This window comes from Pyrgilauda ruficollis, unplaced genomic scaffold (genome assembly GCF_017590135.1).
Source record: "Pyrgilauda ruficollis isolate IOZ18807 unplaced genomic scaffold, ASM1759013v1 scaffold25, whole genome shotgun sequence".
NCBI classification, from domain to species: domain Eukaryota; kingdom Metazoa; phylum Chordata; class Aves; order Passeriformes; family Passeridae; genus Pyrgilauda; species Pyrgilauda ruficollis.
The window spans coordinates 11,368,258-11,394,599 of NW_024523822.1; the positions used below are offsets into that span (position 1 = coordinate 11,368,258).

At 40.3% G+C, this 26,342-nt stretch overlaps 1 protein-coding gene across 8 annotated transcripts in view; it reads left to right on the forward strand.

Annotated features, from left to right (window-relative positions):
* Positions 1–26,342, forward strand: part of OXR1 (oxidation resistance 1) — a 257,574-nt gene that overhangs the window by 168,372 nt on the left and 62,860 nt on the right. For 3 of the 8 annotated variants that reach the window (XM_041470772.1, XM_041470778.1, XM_041470774.1), the window contains exon 1: positions 15,260–15,486. The exons of the other annotated variants lie outside the window; for them this stretch is intronic. In XM_041470772.1, coding sequence (XP_041326706.1) covers positions 15,333–15,486 — 154 coding nt within the window. In that variant the 5' untranslated portion in view covers positions 15,260–15,332. Of the gene's footprint in view, positions 1–15,259; positions 15,487–26,342 lie in introns of those variants that run through there. 8 annotated transcript variants of the gene reach the window in all.

The window sequence follows — 26,342 nt, forward strand, 5'->3', positions numbered from 1 at the left end:
TTCATTGGCTCATAACTTCCACAAGATTCTGTCCGACACCAAGGCTGAAAAAGTGTTGGAACCGCAGTTCATTTAAAGGGGAGTGCTAGAATTTAGTGGAACTAACATTTGACTGTATGAAAGTTTTTAAGGAAAGGGAAAAATTAATTTTCAGGGAGGAAAGGACAAAATATTGCTTGACAATAAAAAAAAAAAACAAAAACCATAGCTCCTCTGCTTTTTAATGTTTTTGAGAATGCTTTACCCTCACATGATGCAAGATGCCTTTGTAAAATGCAAGAGGCATGGCAGACCACAAAATTTAGCAAGTTTTTCCTATCTGCAATATGCTGTGGCAATCTGCCCTCAAAAGTCCAATTACCTCTTTCAAAAGACTTGTGTGATTGTGCAAGCTGCACACAATTTATTCCTAATTCTTTTTCTTCAGAGTAATAGTGCTGATACTTGAAGAAGGCTCTTGTTATAAAATCAATTGGAAAAGCATTTAAACAGTTAAAACACTGCTGTGGACATCAAACGTGTGATATAATGTGTTTCCCAGGACAGAATATTGCCTAGACTAACCACCCAGTGATGCTGGTTTGTTGACTGAGACACCATTGTCCTGATTCAGACCAATTTACAAAATGGAAACACAGCTTCTACATCCAGACCATTTGGTCATAATGGTCACAGGCAGCACTTTGTTATGATGAACACACACCATTACAGTGCTCCTGAAATCCCTGTTTATATCACCACTAGAGGCTTACCCCCCTTTGCTATTCATGCAGTAAAAATCTGCCAAACCACTCCTTCAAGGCCCTGCAGCGCTTTAAAGCTTGTTTTGCAGCTTTCCTGCAGTCCATGTAGGAGGGGTGGGGAATGTTTATGGTACAAGCAAGTCCTTGTGTCATCCAGTGTGAGTAACTTTGGAAAGTGAATACTATAGCTAGCTCATGCTCCCTTGTCATCACACCTCGTAAAAGTAATATTACATGTTAAGACTATTGAGAAATAGTGAACTTTAATGTGCTGTCTCAAACTTCTAATTGACCTCAACATTTTTGATCACATAAGTAAACACTGTATGCATAAGAAAACATATAAAATGAGACTATCTTGTTTTCTACCTGCTAGCTTCAAAATGTAATGGCAAATTACATGTGATTCACAGAAAGGCCAATACTATTCAGTTTAAAATTTACTACACATCTCATTTCAAAGACTACTGCTTTTCTGTAAATTACAAAACAGAATACATATCTGCTTCTAGTAGAGTTATTGCTCAAATAAAATATTTAATACCAGAAATGGTGTTTAGTTTGATGTCCTATGCAGAGAATGCTGAATAAAAATTACACAGTAAAAAACCTAGAAATCTTATGGTACTGAGGCTAAAATAATTTTTTAGAGGGGAATACCTTAATTTAAAAATTGCTCATTTCATGCAACTTGAAAATGAGCATCATATGAAAACAAGTGGTGCAGATTTATTTATAAATATTTATTTATTAAGGCTTATGACAATTGAGTTTCATAAAACCAGAGAAAATAAAATTCCTTTTAAAAAGTGCAAACAAAGTCCAATGGCCAAATAAAGAATTATATACAAAATAGAGTAATCAGGTAGAATATTGTTAATCCAGAGGGCATGGGAAGCATGGAGGATATGAAGAAGGTAAAATATTGTAGGTGGGTAGACATTATGCACCTACTAATTCACACTTGTGATGCCTACATTCACCTTTGAAGCAAAATCATTTAATCAAAAAAGATTTCAGCATCAGGAAGCCATGACTTTAGTTTACAGAAATCTGTTTAAATTATTAATTGTTTGGGCCACTGGCTTGTTTTATATCCATGTGTTTCATTCAGCTGAGTACAATCTCAATGCCAAACAAATCCAAATTGTCTGCCTCCCTTCACTTTTCCTAAAAGTGTTGAGAGTCATAATAATGATGGTAATTATTAAAATACTAATTCTGATAATTCAGTATCTGATTCCTTTGGTCTCTGGTAGAATAAAGAGCTAATTCTGTGCTGTTACTCTGGTTGAACTATCAGAAAGGTGCTCTAAAAGAGCAGCCAGGACACTCTGTGTTATCCCATACTGCCCCATCAGTAACAAGAAAGAAATGTAGTAGCATCAAGAGAGGTAAGGTAAAAGGTAGCCTTCTACCATGTGATACTGGTGGCAGTTGATTCAAACTGGTAGAAAATAAATGATAGTTCCTAGGTAATTTATCAGAGTGCTTGAGCAGTCAGAACACCTGAGTGTTGAAAGTTTAAATCACAAGTGATCATAGCTCCATGGTACAGTCCTCAGGTTCCTCTTCATTTTGGCATGCAACAAAACTTTTTGGGGAAAAGAGACGCTCCAAGTCTCTGTGCTTTGTTAAAGAAAGCAAAGTAACAGCTCCCAGTGTTTTGTGCTGTGCATCAATAGCAGGAAAGCCATCCCTCTGACTATGTTTTAAAATTATTTTAGCTCAATCTTGCACCATTTTCAAGTAGGAATTTTGTACCTTATTAGAAGAATGACTCTGACATGTTGTAAGACTTTGGGAAAAAAATCTTGGGTATTGCTGCTTTATTTTGGTACAGTATCATTCTGTTTGGTGAGTCATATGTGAATAGACCATTATACTTGATGATAAACTATTTCCAGGTTGATTTTTTACAATGAAATATGCATAGTGGGTTACAAGCTTTTCTCACTACCCCTTCCTTCTGTAGGCATTTCATCTCTTAATTGTAATAGATTTTCCATTCCTGACAATAACTTTGCATGACAGTAAAAAATATTATTTTGGATTTAAAAAAAACCCATAAAATATAATCTCTTTTCCTAAAGGCCTTGAATTCTGAAGATTAGCTTTAATTTTTGAAAACCAAAGAATCCGTTATCCTATGTCTGCACATTGAGGAACAGTGCTATGAAACTCCTGTGCCAACTATTTGTATTACAGAGTGCAAAGCAGCATCTGTGGAGTCAGGGCACGAGCAGCCTCCTCTCCCTGCCTGCCAGAAGCTTGGCAGTGCAGCTGCACCAGCACAGAGGGATATTTGTGTGCTAAGTCTAAACCTGCTGTGGGATACATTCCCTGCCCTTCCAAGATCACAGCTGGCTTCTCAGGGCAGCCTACAGCCACTATAATATAATATACCCAAGTTGTTTGGCAAAATCTCCTGGTTGTCCTTCAATGCTTTCTTTTTTTCACATTTGTTTCCCTGTGTCGAGTACAACTTCAGAGCCCTTAAGACTTAGACATCTGAGAATGTTCTGAGAGTCTATTTGGATTCTTTTCCAGAAACACTTTATGTTCATGACTCCTCTTTAAATTAAGTTATCAACACTGGTACTTGGTGAGATTTCCAATTTTCTGGATAAGGCAACTGAGGTGGAAAAGCCACACCATCTTGTACTCACTTCAGGAGATTAAAAAAGAGAGAAAATCAAAGCAAAATAATAGCTTTTCTCTCTCTCTCTGCTTCAACATCCATAGCGATTGAGGTGTTTTGTATCTCCCTGAGACCCCAGAACTGATCTTCTGAGCTTCCTCCATCTGCAGAGGTCACCCCCTTCAGACTGGAAGTGACCCAGGGAAAGCACTTGCAGAGAACTTCCCCTGGTTCCAGAGCAGGGGGACAGGGTGGTGTCATGGCAGGCGCTTCCATCAGACTGGCTGGGCAGGGTGAGGTGAAGGTAATGTTTTACTCATGCCCAGCTTCCCGTCCTACTTCTACATCAGCCAGCAGCAGCTGGTAATTAGGGAAAGAATATAGAGGAGGTCAAGTATGAAAGGACACTTTGCTGATATTTCCTCTGAGCTTTAGGCAGTCTGTGGCATAGGGATTTCCAGAAACCAGTTTGCATTTTCATTCTTTTTCTTGTTAGGTCTTGATGGCTTTCTATGAATTTTTCTGATCACTTTCTGAACCATTCATAGTTTTGTCATATATAACATCCTGTGGTAATGACGTCTGTGATTATGTTGTGTAACAAAATGTTCCCTTTTATAAAAATCTTCATAGTAATTTCATTAGGTGCTTCTACTTATCACAAGAAATGTGAATAGTTTTTCTCTGATCTATTTTCTGCTTACCTACATTCTATTATTTTCTCTGCTTTCCTAGAAAGCAGCAGCTCACAACCTCTGTTGCTTTTCTCAATATGTTTTCTGAGTACATCACATCTTTTTCTGAGATAGTGTGACCAGCAGTCCAATCTCTATTCATTTGAAGAATTTACAGTATAGTGTAACTATATTTTTTTCCTAATAATTCATATTTATTTTTCCTTTTTGACATCCATTGACTGACACTTTCATATATCTCTACTGGATAGCTCACATAAAACTCATCACTGTGTGTGTATAAACATAGGCATTCAGAGGAAAACTGGTCTTTATCCAGCATTTATCAAAAATTAATTTCACTTGCTGCTTTATGTTTTGTATTATGAATAAATTTTTAACTTTTTCAGCATATTTTTCCTTTCTACATAATTTAGTACCATCAGCAAAATCCATCACCTTGTTATTCTCTCCTTAGCCTAATAATGCTGTAAGTTCAAAAACATGCATCCCTGTTGGGCTACATTGAGAATCTTTCTTCCTCTGCTGTGAAGTCTGGGCTCCTGCTTACTGTACTTTAAAGGATATTAAATGATGAGCCATCCTGTCCTACAACCGCTTCATTTCCTTGCTGCAGGACTTTGTAAAAAGCTTCCTGAAAGTACAAGTACACTGCTATCAACAGATTATTCTTATCCACATGATTATTTACTCCTACAGAGAACTATAGATTTGCCAAACAGTTGTTGATTTTTGCTGTTCTACTTATCCAGATGCCTTCTAACTTTATTATTACAATTTAATTTCTTCATGAAATCTTGAGTAACACCAGAGGTACTTAGATACCACAGAGTCCATCAAAGCTTTCTGTGCAAAAAACCAAAACAAAAAGGAAAGTTACTGAGGTTATAAAACAAGTCTAAACTATTAAAAGGTTGTGGTGCTGGGTTTTTTCAGAATTGCTTTAGTGATCCTGTCCTGGCTTCAGATAGGACAGAGCTCATTTTCATCTTAGTAGTTGGTACAGTACTGTGTTTTGGATTCAGAATGAGAACAATGTTGATAACACACTGATGTTTTGGTTGTTGCTGAACAGTGCTTACTCTGAGACAAGCACTTTTCACTATCCCATACCCTGACAGTGAGGAGGTGCAGAAAAACTGGAAGGGACCACAGCCAGGGCAGCTGACCTGAACTGGCCAGAGGGATATTCCATACCATGGAATGTCATGCCAAGTGTATGAGCTGGGGGAGCTACCTGGAAGGGAGCTGATCACTGCTTGGGAATGGGCTGGGCATCAGTCAGCAGGTAGTGAGCAATTGTGTTGTGCACCACTTGTCTTTCCTGGTTTTCACATTTCCCCCTCCTTTTGTAATTGTAATTTAATTACAATTATTATTAGTAGTAGTTTGTTATCTTTTACTTTGTTTCAGTCATTAAACTGTTCTTATCTCAATCCAGGGTTCTATTTTCTTTTCTTTCCTGATTCGCCTCCCCCTCCCATTGGTGGAGGGTGGAAGGGAAAGTGCGAGAGGGGATCCTTTCCTTCTAGTGGTGCAAGATCTGGTGCCTGTGCCTCAGCGATGGCAGAGACTGTCTCCACCAGTCAATCTCCTCCTCAGAGCCCCTGATACTTTTAGACCCTTCTACCCCCTCTCTAGCTCTGCCACCAGGCTGAGCAGCTCGTCCACCTGGCCACATCCCGCACAGGAGTCACCTCTCCCGCCCTGCAGCCTGACACCTGGATGTTTCCATGGCGGCTCCAGAGCACGTCTGCTGGAGCAGCCTTGCAGTCTTCTTCAATGACACTGAGATATGAGCCATACCCAAGGCAGAACTTCAACAACAGATTAGTTGTTGAAATAAATTAGGAACTCAAGAGGCAAGCTCCTATTCAAATAACTGAATTTTTCCTTTGTATTTAATACAAAAATAGATCAAGGTTAGACAATAGTTGTTTTTCCCTTCTCTTCTCACTGAGATTTGCTGACCTTACTAAGGTTCATGACTAAACTAGTATGCTGAATATTTCCAACATAGCATAATTTATTAATATTAGGACCTATTGTTGGAAGAAATAAGCTTTTGACATCTGAGAAATACAACAGCCTGTTTTCTTGATAAAAAGCACTAGTCACTAGTGCCTCACCCTTAACCTGGTGAGTCAAATCACTTATGAATTCCAAGTGTTGATCCTGAAGCACTGGTGTAAAAAGCCTTGACAGATAACCATTCATTACCTATGAAAAGAACTGTTCTTCTGAGATTTTGTAGACAATATATGTTCACAATATTTCATTCTCAAATGAAATACAAGGAAAATAGCAAGACATGCCTTTAGTAATTTTAAATGAAGCCTACAAAAGATCCCATCTAAACAAATAGAAGGAGATTAATAAGAGGCAAGTAGGATCTGTAAAGCTGTATATGTGCACAGGTTCTTAGTGGTGTGTACAGCCTTGCAGCTAAATGTGACTGAACACAAGAGACACAACATACTACAAATCATTTCAGGGGAAATTGTGACAGCAATCAAAGCCAAGATAACAAAATGTGAGAGAGATGCAGGAGTTAAGATAGGAAATCTAAAAAAAACCCCTGCTGTATAAAGGATAAAGTTTCTTAATTCAGAGATAATACAGTAATGGAGAGCCTTCAAATGATTTAGTTTTAGTGGATTTGATTTTTGAGAATAAATTGTAGTAATTATCCCCAAAAGGACAGAGTGAATAACCATCCACAAGTTTTCTACATGATATTATGGGAGCAAATGAATCAGGCATACGCTTGTGATGTGGTGCCAGTGGGGGAGGGGAGAGACACCAGATGTTCCTTAAGAAGCAAGATTTAACAAGAAAGAAAAAGCAGAACTTCCTCCTAGTAAGATCAACATACTTCTTCTGGGTTTTCATTCAAAAGAAAATTTCAGGAATGTCCTGCACAAATTTAGGTGCCTCAGGAAAAGGTATGTACAAAAGGCTTTCATATGCTTACTTAAGGGAAAAAACAACAAAAAAACCAAGTAGCAAAGGTTGGAACAGAATTCAGTCTTTTTTTAACTAATCCTTAATCCTAGAATGCACTGCCTAAGCAGGAGCAAGTAAAAGAGAAAATCAGTAATTCTTATGAGAATAAAAAAATTTGCAATCAAAAGGATCAGCTGTTGCCATTATCCTTAAGATAAGGTTTAAGATAAATTTTGATGATATTTTGGACCCATTTTTCTCGTAAATATCACTGTACTTTAGATTACATTTCTACATAGAACTGACTGCTCATCACTGTTCTTAAGCCTGTGATTTCCAGGTGTCTGAGAAGAATAATTTTGTTCTAGTGAATTGAAAGCATTTGTATCTTAGATATCCTCAGGTCTCGAGTTTGCAATGAAAACACATAACCCATTACTAAAAGCCATAACGTTTTTTGAATTGTAAACTGATTTGGTGCCAACCAAGCAAAATGGGAGTATGTGACAAGCAGTTAATTATTTCTTCAAACAGACAGAACCAGTCCATTATATCACTTTAAAGACATTATTAATTTGAAGATTTTTCATGTTATAACCCCAAGAAGGACTGTGGATTTCTAAAGTAAGTGGCTTTTCCTATAAACATGAGGAATACAGCCAGTCATGAGGTGCTGAGATATTGATCTAAAAACATTTTTCATGTTAATGCTCTGAATCAAGGCTTTCATTTGAAATCTGAGTTGTGTTACATTTGCTTAGCCTTCAGTAATTGTATAGAACTGGACTGAACTTTAACAACTGTATCCTACCAGAGAGACATTCTATTTTGTCATGAACCAATCAGTCAGTGTAAAAAGTGAATTGGAATCTGGCTCTATTGTTTCTGAGCAAGTACGAGCAACTTCCTTACAGGAATATAGTGCATTAACAACTTGATAAACATTTAGTGAGTGTTAAGGAAAAAATAGTTACGCTTATATGGCAAAAAGGAAAAAAAAAGGATTAATTAATTATGTTTGCTTATGATTCAAATATCTGATGAATAATCAATTTTCTGAACACCTTTCATAAGCAATTATTTATCATTTGCATAATTTATGCCTCTGTGGAGGACAAGATTAGCTAGTAAATACTATGGAGTCATCAATTATACTGTCAGTGTTTTCCACATTCAGTTGCAAAACACATGATGAAAGAAAAAAAATGTCAGTGAATTGAAGACACAAAGACAGAAGATGTGTCTACTGAAAACTGACTCTTTTCAGCAAGTGCTATAACTAGTAAACATCCTTAAACTGCATGGGTGTCTCTATGAACATGTATTCATACCCCCTGGAGTCCAAATTCAATTTCATACAACTCCCTGAAAGAACAGAATGGTCTGTTTATAAAAAGCCACTACTGACCAGATAAATACAAACTGAAGACCTGGAGGTCATTTCATGTTTATTTGATAAGGTGGTCTCTATAAAGAGCTGAGTAACTGTAGCTGAAACTAAAGTTCTGCCATTAACATGGAGAAATCCCCTTATGATGTGCCTTCGTTCTCAAGGCCATATTTGAAAACTTCCATGTTGTTATCACTGATATTCTAACAAATGTTGACATGTTATTGTAGAATGGATCATTTCAACATCCAAACATATGTATACTTTGGGAAAATAAGAAAAAAAATACATATTTAGTCTTAGAATATTCATTTTTGTAATGCTAATTATTTCACTGTTTCATGAAAAATAAAAGCATAAAAGCAAGCTGGATGGGGACTATGATTTTATAATTTTGCAGAGAAGCTGGGTAACTGCAGGCAACAAAGATTGTCAGTTACCTGAATCTTTGAAAATTCAGACCATATGCAGCTGAAATGGGTACATCCAAAAGTGTCAAAAAATTGTGGCATGTTTTTGAAATCTGATAAAATTATTTTGCAAGATGAGGTAAAGTGGAGTAAAATACCCTTAATTTATATTCACTTCTGCTGAGTTTTATATGCTTAGTATGAATTCCTGTAACTATGCTATGTATGCCAGTACAGGACACTTGTGAATCAATTAACATTTTTCATATATGTGTTACAGTATGCCCCAGATTGGTTTGTACAATTTATTTGCATGGTGTTTCTATCTTTACCATCTAAATTTAAATTATTGTATGAAGATATTTGAAATCGGGCTAGAAAAGCAAAAAATTCCTTCATCCTTAAAGGTAAAATGGACTTGTTGAGCTGTCCTAATTATAAATAGTCTCTCGTGGGTTAGAATAGAAACCAACCAACCAAACAAACAAAACTATATTTTTATGTATTCTACTTCTTGGTAAAACCACAAAATCACACAGTGAATGTTACTTAGTACTTACTTAGTAATTATGAAATTAAACATAAGGAGCATTGCATCTTTTGATGCTAAAATACATTGTAGGGTTAAGCTGAGATGTCCAAATGTTCTCCTCAGCCTGGAGAAACCTCATATCTAGGTGTGGTACCTTTATTTTGTAGAGCTTCTTAAGAAATTAAAGATTTATTGAGCCATATTTGAAATACAAACACAGCAGGCGTTTGATTCAGTTTTCTACTAAGAAAACAACTCTCCTAAAAGAGATGCTGTTATGGCTTCCTGTCTTTTTCAGTGTAATTTCAAGAATAATTATATACAAAATATAACCTATACTTGAAGTATCCCAGTCCAGAATCAGGGACTGCCAAATTCCCTTGTTGCCCATGTTTATTCTGTTTTGTCCCTTCAGAGTGACATTTTCTGCTGGACAGTGAACAGCATCAGTGGCCAAGGTAGAGAATTGGCCCCATGTCATTTCAATCTGACAGGGAGCTGGTTAGTAAAATCAGAATTATATCCCTACCTGCTGAAGTTTGAAATTCCAGGTTTGCAATTTCTGAAGCTAATATGCAGATGGGAGTTTCTTTCTTGTTGAGTGCCTAATCTGAAAAGAGGATGTGGTCTGTGAAACCTTATGAACAGTCACACCTAGCCCACAGTTCTCTGTGAAGAACCTGCTTTAAACACACCCGTTTACTTAGTGTCACCTACTGATTATCTCTTTTCAATTTCTCCCAAAATTTTACTGACACTGAATTTCCCTTTGGAATAAATTGAACATTTTTAATCACAAAAATAGATCTGTGCAAATGTTTTTGCTTCTAGAACTGTGTACTTCTATAGTTCATCATTCAAATTAGTTTGTGCCTAGGGAAATAGGCCTGAGAATGTGGGAGTTCTGCATGCCTGAGTTCTGGTCCCTCCTTTAGGGACTGCATGTGCATTCAGCATTCTGTTCAACTTTTACCAAAACAGCATTGGAAATAGAGTGCAGTATGTTTTTCTGTGTCTTAAGAGTTTATCTTTTTCACAAGGAAACAAAAACCCAAACAAATCCTGAATTATTTTACATTACTAAAAATCGGTTTCATTAAAAATCAAGAAAGAGGTTAGGCTTTTAAGAAGTTCTATTTTAAATTCATATTTTTGCCAATTATGGGTTTTGCAACCACACAAATGGTAGTGTCTTGACCAGAGGTGGTAGTTCAGAATACCTAACAAAGGCATGCAGCATCCCCATGGTGTTACATGACAGTCAGTGCCTCCAGAATGACTAAGGAACTGTAAATGGGACATTTGGTTCCAGCTGCCAGAATTACATACTTGCCTGGAGGTTGTTTATATACAAATGAATGCTGACTAATTGCCAAATGACTGACACCAAGACTGTCACCTTGGAAAGCATGTACAAACCTCCCTTCTCACAAAATAGAGTGAGGGGGTTGGGTTAGTGCCTGGTGCACTTTTGCCTGCAGCTTGGTTGCACTGCAAATTTGGCAAGACACATTGAGAGAGGCCCAAATCCTGCACACCAGGCTTGTGAACTGGCCCAGCCCTGAGGAAGCTGAACAACATCTGCTGGCATTTTGCTGGATTAGTTGGTATGATTTGCACTTTCACAAGCAGCAAATCTGTCCCTGAAGAAGTGATATTGCTACCACTTGCTAAGGTTTTATTTTTTTATTCTCCTATGAAATACTTTTATATACAACTGTACGTTCAGACTTTGGAAATACTCTTACCCCATTGTGTCCTTTTCTATCTGACCAAAATAGATCCCTGCTCTCTTTCCCATCTTTTAGGATGCAGCTCAATCAGCTTCTACCTGCTCTGGTTTAGGATTTGGAGATCTAGCTACAAGACCAGGTTGTGCAATAGATTAGCACAAGGTGTTATTAAATAGTACATCATAAATGCAGACATATTCTGTGAGACACTTCTGTAGCTACTGAACGTGGGTTTGTGCATAATACCAATATGAAGGCATCTCTATTTGTGCCACAGTCTGACTTTTCATTTTGAGCTAATATACACTGGCACTGAAGACACGGGCTGGCATGAAACTTCCTCTCTCCCTCCCTCCCTCCCTCCCTCCCTCCCTTTCTGCTCTCCCAGCCACCTAGACTCATCTGCTGTTCTGCAGCTTGTGCTTCTACAGGTGTTTGCACACAACTAAAACAGATCTGGAGATCTAACCAGGGATAATTGTAACCTCAAAACAAAATAATAACAAATGAACAAAAAAAGTTTAGTGAGCTTTTAGTAAACTAAAAGGTACTTTTAAATTGATCAGTTTTACACACAGTTCATTCACCTGCCAAACAAATCCTTGTGCTTACACTCATAGCATGGCAGCAGAAACAAGCAATTAAAAGCAGGTAGGACCAGTTCCTTTTTATTGGAGGGACAATTTTAAGTGGTTGAGTTACAGAGACACTCTTCTCCACTGATACCACAAGCCAGAAGATAAACCCAGAAGAGATCAAACAAGAGATGTTTAGAGATCAAACACAGATTTATTAGTCCTCCTCAGCAAAAACCTGGTTGTTTCCAGACATTTTGAGGATGGAAAGGTAGAATGGTCTGTAAAGGTGTTCAAGATGAATATAAGTGTAAAAAATTAGAAATATTGTAGAACGCATTTATATTTGCTTTAGCTTTATGGTAAAAGGGACACACGTTGCTTATGTACAGAGTGTTCATGTTGCTCCTACCAATTAAAAAGGAATGCTGCAGCGCTTTTCACACGGAAATATAGGTTACAATCCTACATACCAGTACATTAGATTTTTAAAGTGACACTGGATTAAGTCTGGTCAGTTTTCAGAGCAGAGATCTTTGTTAAAAATCTTGCTAGCACAGGTGTGGTACAACTAAGGCATAATCAAGTTGAAACTGCATCTTAAAGCCCATACCATTGGATATTTGTATTGAGGGTACCTAGTGAAGTATCATAGAATGGTTTGGGTTGGAAAGGTCCTTAAAGGTCATCTAATTCCAACCCCCCTGTCATGGGCAGAGACACCTTCCACTACACCAGATTGCTCAACGTTCTGTCCACCCTGGCTTGGAACAATTCCAGGGATGGGACATTCACAACATCTCTGGGCAACCTGTTTCAGTGCCTCACCACTCACAGTAAATATCTAAACCTGACCTCGTTCAATTTGAAGCCATTGCTCCTTGTAAAAATTCCCTCTCCAACACTCTTGTAGGTCCCTGTAGGTGGAAGGTGCTTTAAGGTCTCCTGGAGCTTCTTCTTCTCCAGACTGCACCCCAGCCCTCTCTGTCTTTATAGAAGAGGTGCTTCAACCCTCAGATCATCTTTGTGGCTCTCCTATGGACTGGTTCAAACAGGTCCCCATTCTTCTCGTGTTGGGGGCCCTAGAGCTGAATGCAGTGCTCAGGGTGGCTGCTCCAGCTGGGAGAGCAGAGCAGAGCAGGAGAATCCCCCCCTCCACCAGCTGGCCACACTTCCCTTGATGCAGCCCAGGATACATTTGGCTTTCTGGGCTGCAAATGTGCATTGCTGGGTCATGCTGAGCGTCTCATCAACCAACCCCCCAAGTCCTTCTCACCAGTGCTTCTCTCTGCTCAGCCTGTTTTTGTGCTTGGGATTACCCTGACCCAGGGACAGGACCTCATAAATGACCTGTTGAACTTCATGAGTTTAGCATGGGCCCACTTCTCAAGGTCCCTCTGGATGGCAAGTAGAGTAACTCTGACTATATTCTTCACAATTTAATAACAGTGTAATATTAATTCTTGTATTACAGTAATGCCTTGAAATTTGATCAGTAGTTTATGAGTGTCACGTGTCTTAAAGAGTACTGTTACTTTTCTGAGAATTGATACCTGAATCTTGATTTTATAGTTAAAACAGTCTAACTGAAGAATTTGTTCTTGCCTTGAATACATCATCAAAATGCTGTCTGAATCTGAATTTGTAGACTCTATTACTGCAATATAATGAAAAAAACACTGCCTCAAGCTGCACCAGGGGAAGTTTAGATTGGATGTTAGGAAAAATTTCTTCATTAAGAGGGCTGTCAAGCCTTGGAATAGGCTGCCTATGGAAGTGGTAGAGTTGCCATCCCGAGGGTGTGACACTTAGGAACATGGTTTTGTGGTGGAAGTGCTAGTTAACAGTGGTGTTGGCTGCCAACATGGTTGGCAGTGCTGGGTTAACAGTTGGACTCGATGATCTAAAGAGTCTTTTGTAACCTAAACAATTTTATGGTTCTATAAATATAAACCTGAAAGAGGAAAAAGAAAAAAAAAAAAAAAAAAGGACTATTTCAACCCACAGAAGAAATACATGCAATCAATACAATAGCAGAGGTGTGTATGTGGCTGGAATACTGGTGGGCAACTGATCTGGAAGTTTCAAATTGGCTGATCACCACATTTGTAAACTCATTCCTCATGCAGAGTTGTAATAGATTTTGTCTAAAATAGAATCAGCAGGGCAAAAGACCAATCATAACTTCTTCATGGCAGAAATCCTGTCATAAAATGAAAACTAATTACACTGCTTAGGGCAAGAAATATGTGGTTGGCAGAACTGATTATATTCTAAACATCTAGTGGTACTTAGACCATGCAGTGACTCCACAGTTCCAGATTTATTCACTAGCCTTGGAACAGACAGATTACTCATCCATTTCCACTGGAAGATCTAGGGGAAAGGAAGGAGGAGCTAAATCTGTCAAAATTTTCTTGTTCTCTGTCAGTGAAAGGTTTTATTTGAAAAAAGTCTTGAACATCATTATCTCCTGAGCAAGAACTGATTTGAGTAGTAGAAAGAACTGATTTGAGTGTACTGTTTAAATCAAGTAATCCTCAGAAATCAGCACTCTAAAATGCTGACATTAAACTCTGATTTAATTGAGCAGCTGCTACAAGTGAATAGGAGTTGAAATAGCTCAGCACTTTGTTCAACAGTTCTGCATGTACACAATAGATTTGGCTCAACAAGAGCATTTTTTATTAAACAATGCCTTCATTTGCAGCTAGATGCAGGATATAATTGTATCATACTCATATTAGAATATAAGCATGTTAGCATGCCGTTCTGCGTTCTCAAGGTCTATGGCACAGGTATAAATGTCATTTTATGGCTGTTCTTTCAGCCTCAATACGTGCAGAACACATCATAAGGCAGATCTTAACAATGAGATTCAATGCCTTAGGTATTTATTTTTCTGTGAAATTCTTGGATCATGTTTTGATTAGTTTCATTTTCTCAAAACTTAAAAAGTTCCAACAATTATGGTGATGTGGAATGAAAAGCTACAAATGAATACCACAAATCAAATGTCTTTTTCAAAAAGAAAGGAAAAGCGTATACCTAGTAAGTTTTGCTGGAAGTCTAAAGTGACCTCGTCGGTTCAAAGGTTGGGTCGGGTATCGATGTTGGCAAACACTCACAGGAGGGCACCGGGACTTGGCTGGCACGAGCAAGGGCGGTGGCATCCACGGCAGGGACACCTGGAGACAGGAAGGGGTCAAGAACACCAAAACCACAGTGTCACGGCTGGTCTTGTTTTACACTTACAGTGGAAAAACACCTTCACGACTGTGAAAAGATGCAAAAGTAAGAGATTGCCTTGCAATCACGCTTGGGAATGCTGAGACGAGAAAGCTGAAAGTTCATAGAAGGCGCGTTGCAGCACATGGCTGTAACGCACCGCGTTTCCACGAAACACAACCAGCTCCCCGGGCTGCGGGTGAGCCCACGAGGATGTACAGGTGGCCGTGAGCCTGCCCGAGGCCAGAAGGAAGCGGAGTCGGGCGTCCCGGCGACAGAGCGCTCGCCGGCCGTCCCGGCCCCGCCCGCGCCCCGCGGCGGCGGCGCGGCCCCTTTAAAAGGGGGCGGGGCCGCCCCAAAGTTTGCCCAAGTTGCGGCGCGGGCCGGCGGCGCGCGGGTCCCGGCCCGGCCATGGCGCCCCCCGGCCGGTAGCGCCGCCATGGACTCGCTGACCGCCCTCACGGGCAAGGGCGGCCGCCTGCTCCGCGGCACCGCCAGCCGCCTCTGGGGCGCCGTGCCCGGCGGCCTCCGCCACGGCCGCTGCCAGGATGGCAGGAGCCGCGGGGAGCCGGGCCCCGCCAAGCCGACGCCAGGTACCGCTGGGGAAGGGACCGAGGGCGCGGGGGTGGCGGGGGGGTAACGGCGGGCAACGGGCAGCCTGGGCCTCCCCGGGCAGCGGGCTCGGCTCCTCGCCCCTTCCGAGCCTTGGAGTGCGCGAGCTTCGCGGGGGAGCGGGAGCAGCAGGGGCAGAGGGTCCCTCGTCAGGCGGGAGCGGCCCCGCCGTGTCCCGGGCTGGCAGCCGAGCCGGTCGGGGAGAAGACCGACAGCGACTGGTGCCCCGCTCCCGGGCGGCTCCGGGCGGCACTCGGGGAGGGCAAGAGAGAGGAGGTGGCGGGGGAAGGCGGCGCACGGCGGGCGGGGAAGGGCCGGCACGTGGGCCAGGGCCGGGCACTGCCGGCTGCACCGGGGCTGCGTCTAACAGCACAAAACGACTGAACGTCTTCCTGCTTTCCGTGACACAACTCCTACACTTCCTTTATTAACTTCCCTTTCCTGCTATTTTTGCAGACCAGGGTGTAGGAAAGCACCTGGAGCACAAGCTCCTCTATTGGCGATGTCCTTTGTCTTCGAGGTTGCTTTTGCCTCTCAGGTGCTCCTGAGGAAGAGGCAGCATTACTGGGAAGTAGGCTCGGGGATGCTAAGGGCAGAAGTAGTACCTCTGCCGCTCGGTGGCCAAACAGGTCAGCCAGGAGACAGTAGTGGGTCACTCCCTGTCCTGTGCCTGGGAGGAAGAGGGCTGCTGTTGTCACCTCTTTTCTTGATAATGCTATTGTGGCTGTTGGTATAGGTATTGTGAGTATCTGATGTGAGCACTTACATTGGCAAGAAATACCATGAAAACTGGAGGGGTGGTCAGTGGATGCACTCATCCTTGTTCATGCACAAGAGGTGCACGCAGTGAGAACTCTAGCGAGGTAATGCTATTGATTGGGAGTGAAAAGCAAGTCATGACATAACTAGTAAGAGCAGCATGATCTAACGATTGCTTGGAAAGAAAAACCATAAGAAGTTAAGTTTATGAAAGTGCTTTGTAATAAATAAAGAGGCGTATACAAGGAATAGTAAATATTTTCCTTTTCCCCTGTTTTGAGAAGCTCTCTGTGAAGTGAATGAATGTTTGTTATAGTCTCTAGGTGAGGTTGAAGTCTGGTCTCTACTGAAATGAAATATTAAAACACATCGAGTTTCTTTATTATTGTAGGTTATTATGGAAGAGTAAAATAGTTGTTTTCCTTGAAGGAAAACTAGGTCTGCTACTCAGTGTGGTAGGCAAGGTAATAGGAATGCCCATGCAGCCAGTCAGATGTAGATGCTTTTCCGTGTGTGCATTGGGTCACAGTTCTTGCCCAGAAAGGATAATTGGTACCTGGCTGTATTTACATTGCACTCTTTATTTATTTCATGTCCCTCCTTGCAACATACACAGGGAGTGATGGAGACAGTAGCTTGTTTCTCTGCAATGAAATGAAGTACGTTGAATAGGGCCTCTGCAAACAGTTAAAGACTTTTTGACAAAGATTACTTACACTCTTTTGCAGAACCAAAATGGCAGTAAAGTGCTTTAGCGTCTTCTGGTCTTTTAATCTCTTACAAGGCCTTGTGTTCAGCTGATAGTATAAAGCATCCCCTGTGATATGTGGGGTTTCTTGGAGGGAAAGGCTCTATTTTCCCCCCTTCTTCTGGGACAAAGGCTTGACTCGACTGCATTGTAATGTTCTGGGGTTTTTTTTTTCCCCTCTAGCTTTGAGCAGAAAATGTATCTTCTCGGATGCTTTCATCATGTAATGCTTAAAATTTGTGTTAAGACAAGTTCTAGAATGCAGGGTGAGTCTCTGTGTATACAGACTTTAATGCACCTTTTTCCTCAGCTAGATGAAGCATGCTGTGCAAGGCAAGTAGACCTTGGCCCTGCTGTGCTGCCTTCCCCTTCACAGGGTTCCTATTAGCTGTGGACAAAAACAATCCTTGTGACTGTAGAATTCTTCTGTCAAGCATTTTGCTGGCTTTCATAAACCACCTGTGCCCTGGTAATGGGTGCTGTGGAAGCTGTAACAATGATTACAATGCTTTATTTGAAATCACACCTCTGTTTTAATTAGAGATGGGTCCCCTGGCATTAGCTTAAGACTTAATGGCAGATTCTAAATGCTCCAAATGTTTAGTCTCTGCAGTGTTCTGAATCCAGGCCTGCCTATTACTGTAGCCCACTTAGGGCTTTCAGTGTTATTTTTTTTCTTTTTTTTGGGTTGGATTTTTGTTTGAGTGGTTCAGTTGTGACTGTGCATTACTTGTTAAGAGAACAGTTCTTCATAAATGCCTTAATACCATGTTTCAACTTCATTGAAACAAAACCCAACCTTATTTAGCTTCTACAATGAAGTATCTCAGTGTAATTAATGTAATAGTAATAATTCTACCTTTACTATTTTCATGGTTGTCTTTTTGAGCAGTTGAACAGCTTTTCTATCAGGTTTCCAAGTTCAAGGAGGCAGGTCTGTTCAAATGCTGTGCTTTAAATCACTTATTTGGACACATGCAGAACAGTCTATAGTATTTCTTAGAAGGGAGAAAGTATGCACTGGAAGACTGAGTAGTGCCATAGGAAGCTGTAAACCTGTTTATCCGGTTTACACTGTTTGTGTCAGCAGCCTAGTCAGTGAAAGAACTTTATTTAGATTTTTTGTCTTTTAATGATTTTGATGGAGGATAAAAGTGCAAATATAATCAGAAACTTAAGAGAAAACATCTGGCTTTAGGAAACACACTCTCAATGTTAGAGTGTGAAGTTATTATTTTTTTTAAAAAGGCCTGTAAGCTTTGAAATATTACTTCTAAATATAATTACTGATAATTTACAGGATGAGCTAATATGTATGTATTCAAGCCTGGATTTACCTAGAAACTTTAGCTAGAACAGTGTCATTTTCTTGATTATTGTTATGTACTATAGATGTTAGCATGCTGAAGTTGCATGGGGTTTTAGTTGCTTTGAGATGCAACTCAAGGCTTTAGGGAATGTGTGATTAAGAATTATCTTTTCTGCAGAATTAACTTGAAGGTTCTGTTTAATTTGAGTCTCATCTATACAAACCTTTTACTTAAATGAACCAGCAGCACATCCCATAGTTCAGTCTGCTTTGCTGTGGGAGGAGAGTGTGACCAGCAGTGAGGGACATGGTTTTGCTACTTTTCTGTGACGCTGCTGAGGCTATACATTGAATGTGGTCTTTGGTTTGTGTACCACTGTTCAGGAGAGCTGCTGAGGCGCTACAGAGGGCCCTGCCAGTTATCTAGAGGCACAGGGCGTATGACTTGTGAGGAGGGGTTGAGGGAGCTGGGCTTCAGTGATGCAGAGGGGAGACTAAGGCAACTTAGAGGCAATCTAATTATGACCTGTATCTACCTAGAGGGGCACACTCTTCTCAGTGCTAGGAGATCAAGGAGGAGAAGCAGCCATGAGTTTTAGCTTAAGAGGTTCAAATTGGACAATAGAAAAAACTTCACACAGAGTGGTTCATCACTGGGACAGCTTTAAGCTGACTTGATTTGATGTTGACAATAATTCTACTTCAAACTGGAGGCTGGAGTAAATGCATTCAAAAGTCTTCTCTTCTGAATAACCCTTTGATTCTGTGAGGAATACTTTCTTACCTGGAGTCTTTTGCTTCTTCCCACCTAGATATTTTCACCTTGCTTCATGGAGGGAGAAGATACCCTGCATAGGCAGTGCTGACTTGCTGCAGTGTGTCTTTCATTAAGTACAGAAGCTAAATAAAAACCAGTGATTCAGAGACTCGTCTCAACCAGTCTGTCAGGGAAGTTCTTATAGCTGCCTTCTATTGAAACTGTTGTTGTTGTTGTTTTTCTCCCTCAGGTTCAACTTGATTGTTCAGTTCTGAACCATCTGGCCTATGGGCTTATTTACATTTCTTTCATACCAGCTTTGGAGTCTTGATTGGTAAGGTTACCATACACAGTATATCCAGTAAACTGTGTGGTTTGTCAGTCCTCTATACTATGGTCAAGGTAGCAGCAGTACATTACAAGGATAAATGTGCAGTGCCAACTTAAAATACATTTCTCAAATCCTGCTGTAAAAGTTAGGATCTTTCTTTCTGAAAATCTGTCTTAGAATAAAGCAAATATAAGGATAAGGCAGGTTATTTTCTCCTTTCATCTTTATTCAGTACCTAATTTTTAAGAAATTACCAGGTGTATGATAAAGTAGGGAAAGAGGATTCAAACTGGGGAGATGCACTTCTGCGAGTTTTCTTATACACACTGTTCCGGATGAAGCACATATGAAATGTACCAACACCCTTTACAAAGACGCTAATGCTTTGCTTTCATGGCTGAAAATAATTCAGTTGGTACAGGCATAAGAAGCAAATGTGATCTTGGAATGTATCAGGCTGGTGACTCAGTCATCTTGTGATATGTTAATGTATGCACAAGCTCTTCTTCAGACTTCTGCGCTACTAGTGTACAGGATTTCTTGAGTATTCCCTTGGTGCATGTGATGTTAAATGATCTTTTACTTCAGGTTCTGCTTTGTACTATTGGATCTTACCTTGCTTTTATTCCTCCAAGCTTTGGAACTTCAGAATTCATTGTATCAACTTCAATTCAAGGCTTTTACACAGCCTTTGCTGTTGATTGTCCTTTTGAATTTGTCTGTTGATGTGCAATTGCACTGTGTTAAAAACTACTCCACTGGGATCTCATTAATATACCTCTCCATTCTCCTGATTTGTATTTCTTTCCTCTTCACTGAATCTTTTATGCATTTCACAATTCTTTATCCAGATTTTGCTGTTCAGCAGGATTCTGATGTATCAAATGTTTAACTGAAGTTTAGTTTATATACTAATCTAGCAGATGACTGAAACATTTTTTTTTTTGCATTTTTGTTTTACTGTGTTATATTGGTTGTGTTTTTATCTTAATTTTTCTGGTTAATTTCCATTTCTAACATTCAAACAGTTTAGAAGGTGCTATTTTATTGAGAACCTGTGTACTCACAGCAGCAGTTCAGGTCATTACATGTATGAATAATAATTTTCTGTTCATCAGTAAGCAACACACCTTATGTTACATGTGTAAATCTCCCTCTGGCTTGGTTTGATGCGATGGCCTTATGTATCTGTATTGCCTGCCAGAAAAATGGAAGGAATCATAGTTACAGATAACTCAAATTGCAAGTAAGATTGTTTAGCCCTGCTAAAGTTGGGAAGATGACTTCAGGCTAGGTTTCTCAATGCTTTATTCTGCTTTGGAAATGTCCAGAGATGGAAACTGCACAGCTGCACTGGTCAGTTAGGGATTTTTGCCTTCTGTCTACTCAGAAGCGCTTTTGTTTCTTCTTTGTCTGTTACCTTTTGTTCTCCTACTATATGTCACTGGAGAGACTGGCTCTGTCATCTTGATGCCTCTGGGAAAGCCATCTAGAAGGTACAGGATGGCTGCTGTTACAGTCCTTCAACACCACTTCTCCTTCAGACTGGAGAGGCTCTGTTTTCTTGACCTCTTCTCACAGCCTCTGACTACCTTGGTGTCTCTTCACCAAAATAGTTTTGCTTATCTCTGCCTTCCTTATATTGAATGGGGGCAGGTGAAGGGATGCTATGGCCACTATTTCAAAGCATTGCAGTGCAAGGATAATAGGTGTGCTCTGTCTGCTGACCTCTGTTCATAGTAATACAGCTGAGGATGCTGTTTGCCTCTCCTTGTTTCCAGGTCATGCTTCTGGCTCCTGTTTTGGCTTCAGCCTACCGAGACCCTTGGGGTTTTTTTTTCAGCAGAGCTGCTCCTTGGCTGAACAGTGCCAGCTGTACAACACCAAGGGCTCTTCCTTCCTGTGCAGAAGACTTATCCTGCTGAATTCAATTAGGTTCCTTTCAGCTTGCTCCCCAGCCTGTCCAGGTCCTGCTGAACAGCAGCCTGCCATCATGTATGTTGACTGGTCCCCCATTTATCTGCAAACCTAATGCAATAAACTTGTACAGAAAGATGTTTACTGAGGCTCTGTGAATGACTCCACATCCATAGCAGATCCCTTTGCATGTGAGCAGGGTAGTTGTAGTGCACAAGTCAGCAGGATAAGTTGACTGACTTTGAACTCTTAGGGTAAATATCATGGGCTAAAGTGTGATAAGGCAAAGTGTAAATTCTTGAAGATATGTAAGGAAATAACTTGATATTGCTGCTTGGTGGTCATACTGCTCATGTGGTATTGGGTAGGTTTGAGCATGGGCTGAAATGTCTGAAAGAGGTGGCGAGTTGTTACTGGAAAAGTTGACTTGCTGTATCAATAGTGCAGACAAGATTTTTGCAAGTTTCCATTAAAGGCTGTGTTTGGACTGCAGAGAGATTGGAGTTAGGTGGTTTCTAATGTATTAAAGTATATACATGTATATTACAAATGGAACAGGAAAGGAAGCTTACTGTTGGTTAAGACCTACTGTGGCATAATCTGAAAATTTGGTAAAGCATTTCTGTTTACTTTGAATGTGAAATCTTGTTTTAGAAGAAAGCCCATGTGATGCACATACCAGACTATCATCCACAGAGTATATCCTAGCCACTTGGAGAAGTGTCCTGTCTTAAGTTTTCCTCTTCAATTGTTTTTATTCCTAAAATCATACGTTTAATTATTTCTGCCTACATGCTGTGCATCTGACTGGATCGCAGAATGTCATGTGTAAGGGTGATCATAAAATCAACTTGGATTGATGCTGTATCTGTTGCAGGAAAAAAAATCTTGATGTGTTTGACATGCTAATGCAACATTAGCAAGGTCCCAGATTCATTGAGCTTGGGGGTTTGTTCAAGAAAAATGTGAACAAAAGCATCATGTGAAGAGCAGTGATAAGGATCAAGAGTTTTGAGAGCATGACTTGGAAAGACTGAATCAGAATAAATAGCAGTTGCTTAGCAAGAAGGGACTGAAGGAGGCATTATGACATTGCCTTGGCTTGAAAGCGTACCATTTTGGCAAAAAACCTGCAGATTACAAGTATCCTGTAGGCTACTGTTAGGGCCTCTGTTTCTGGTTCCTAAGACTTTGGAAGATAACTGAAAATAATATTCCTATAATTATCGTAAGCATATCTAACTGCAGGAGGGGAGAAGGGTTAATGAGACAGTTGCTGACTGAAATGTAGTCCCTGCTGTTAGAGTCAGGTCACCAGGTCTTTTGGAACATAAAGATTTCCTACTTTAATCTCTTTTGTTTCTTTATGAATAGATTATAATGATCTAATTGTTATTGAGCAGAACTAATCTAATAAAGATGTAATATCTGTGCTTCCTGTTTTATCAATTAGCGAGTTGTTTCCATGCACTGCTAAATAAAGAAGTAGTTGAAAATATTTCAGACTACTTTTCTTACTTTGATTCATTACCCCATATGTGCTGCATATTTAAGATCTGTGAAAAACTGTGTCCTAGACAAGAATTTGACAAAGTTGCTGCCTTTTCCTTTTTAACACCTGTTAATCTGATGCACAAATGTGCAGTTCTTGTTGGGGTGTGGGACAGTGGATGAATAGTATTTTTCTTACCTTCTTGATCATAATAAGCTTGATACCTCAAGCTCATTTATTAATTTTAAACCATCTGTAGTACTTGTGGATTTGTCCAAATTCTTTGCTTTTTCTCAGAGGATACTTGTTTGTTTTATCAATTTATTTCTCTGGAAAAAGTGATTTTTTTGTTATTTTTGTTACACTGTAATGAATGGCATAGCAGCTGAGAAACATTGCAAATTGAGATTTAATCTTATTGTGTAGACAAGATTAAAGGAAAGTGAATTAATTTTGCTCTGTGCAGAGCTTGTAGATCCTCCTAAGCAGTTCCTAGCTTGTATCCTTATCTTTACCAGCTCTTAGGGCCAGAACTCCAAAGGATGTGCTAAAAGCATCAGTGGACAGCAAATTGGAGTTCTACAGTTAAGCTGAGATGGCATACTAAGAAATGAGAAATGCCACTCTTGTCATAATAATTTGAGCTATCAGTGCCACGAGAATATTTTCAGTCAGCCAAAATTCACTGGCACAGGGCCATATAGAGGCAGGTTTTATGCTATAAATTTTAGGATTTGACTTTAGTTGTTTTGAGTTGAATGCCATTGCCTATGTCATATTTTAATGTCAAAGCTGCCTTATTGAAAACTGCTTCTTCCTAAAACATGTTCATAAACCCCGTTTTCCTATTTTGTGTAAGTATTTTGGAACAGTAAGTCCTCCTTGCTGTGTTGGATGATCATATGTAATCATTCTTATGCTGCAGTCATTTAACCTCAAGATTCTGAGCATGTGCTTTCAGGCTAAATATTGGTCTTTTGTCATTTTGAATACTGTGTTCTGTGTCTTTCTAGTTCTAGTATTTTAAATCCTAGCTGAAATATTTTCTTGTTGTTTGTGCATCTGCCACGGACTTTTTGACTTCAGTGTTTCAAGCTGTTGGGGAGACCCACCCAGTTCTGAGAAGAGGTTGTTGAGAATTAAAGCCTGAATCCTGATGTTACAAAAAGTCTTGTCTTCTTTCTGTCTAAAACAGCACAGCTAAGAGCTCTGATAACATAGTACCCCAGATCCCATGTTAAACAAGTTACTTGACTCTTGAGGCTGTGTTTAATTGTGGTCAGTGGTGTCAGGTTTTTCTTGGTGTGGTCTGAGAGCATCAGCCTCTGTTAGCCCCTCTGGCTTGCTGCTGGCAGATGAAGTAATGGTTGTGTGGAGCCTAACAAAATGAGTGCCTGTGCACCAGTTACCTGGAAAATAAGTAAAATGAAAGCATCAGACTGACTCTTGTTGGGTCTGAGGACTTTTTAGACCACTGTATTCTATGCTGGCAGTTGTTTCTGCTTGCATGTGCTTCCTAGAATGCTAGGGGCACTGGAATGGCTGAAAGATGCATTTGCTTTGCCCTCAAAAATGAATAGCTGGCTCATTTAGTGAGAGATAGAGGCTTTGTAACGTGTCATCGGGAAGGTTGAATTCATGTTTCTACTACTGACCTATTTTCACCGTTGAAATACATCCTAGTTTTGTTTCTGAGAGGTTAGGTCAAAATTGATGTGTTCTGTGTGAACAGACAGCTCGAGCACTTGGGCTGTGGGCAGAGGTGTGGATTTTGGTAGCTTGGCCAGCTGGGTAGTCAGCACACAGGGAGCTCAGTGTTGCCTGCCTCCATCTCTTGTTGACTCAGGAGACTTGCATCGTGTCAGGTTATGAAACACTTGAATCTGTACCCATATAGTGAGGGGGAGGTAATGCCTTCACAGACTGAAGGAATGGAAGTGGGCACTAATGGGAAGGGTAGGATTTACTGCCTTAGGTATGGGGAGGGGGGGACGGGGTGACATCAAAAACCCTAACTGCAGACTATAAACTCTTGGAAAACTTGTGGGAGGAGCTCTCCTGGCTTTCCTACAAGGTGCCTTCCACAGGGACCTGTCTTTGACACCCCAGCCCTCTGTTTGATCTTATTTTCCTGAAGTTATCAGAGTTCTCTCAAATCCCTGAAGATGAAGGACCTAAAATGGAAGCTGTATGAGAAGTGGGTGAGGTCACTTGGTCTGTCCAGCTTGCAGAAGAGAAGACCTCATAGAGACCTACAGCTTCCTCAGGAAGGGGGGAGTGGGAGGGACTGGCACTGGTCTCTTCTCTCAGACCAGTGACAGGGCCCGAGGAACACCATAAGGCCATGTCAAGGGGGGCTTAGGCTGGGTGTTAAGAAAAGCTTCCTCAGGCAGAGAATGCCTGGGCACTGGAGCAGTCTCCCCAGGGAAGTGGTTGCAACACCAAGACTGCCAGAGTTTGGGCAATGCCCTCCAGCACATGATGTGATTCTTGGTGTTGCTAGGGCATGGCCAGGAGTTGGACACTGTGATCCTTATGAGTCCCTTCCAACTCAGGATTTTTTTATGATCATTCTGTGATTCTAAGTATAAAGCAGCAGTGAAAGTTCTGCTGGGAAGAATAAATAATTTCCCATTTTTACTTCTGCCATAAGGAGCAGTAGTGGGTATTTGTGCAAGACTTCATTCTGCTACTCAGTTGCTGGAAAGGGAGAAGATAATTTATCTTGACGTCTTGAGTGGCACCTGTCTGCAAGCTCTTGAGCCAGTAAGAGAATAAAAGAAAGTTAAAGTTGGGTTGAGGAAAAAAATCCCCACAAACTACACTGGACTATGTACAACTGATGTGTGTGTACATGTATTTGTAGTATGGGACTTCTTTACTTCCATCTAATGGGGGGGAGGAGGGGAAGAAGACATCTTGTTCTGGAATAAGGGTTCTCCATTTATAGGTTATTAGGGTTATCTTCCTGGATGAGATCAGTCTATTTTCAGTTGCATTCTCTCTCTTTTTCTTAGGATTATTTGACCCAGACTGCTCTTGAAAGAAAATAATTAGGCTATTGGCAAAGCTTTGATAAGGGCTGAAAAATTTGGAACGGCTAAAGTCAAGCAACTGTTATGTTTTCTGTAGCTTGCTGAGGAGGCACCTGTTGTGCTGCAAGGTCAGGTAAAAATTTTGGTAACACAATATTTGACCTAGACAAGGAGAACGTTGGCTGCTGCTAAGCCTACACACAAACTCCTAGTGTATTTTATTGTTACTGAGTTGGCTTCATTTCCCTTAGAGACATTTGTGGTATGTTTAAACAGTATGAATATAAGCAGAAATGAATATTTCTTCCAGCTAAGTTCTAAAGAGCTGCTATTAGTAAATAGGGGAGGAAGTACCTTTTAATGTATTGAATGAAAATAGTAGTGTGCAGAATTAGTGTATAGGTTTTTAGAATTGCTAGAAACTTCTTAGAAGTAGCTTAGTCTTGAATGTCATTCATAGCTATAAAAATGTATCATAATTAATACCAT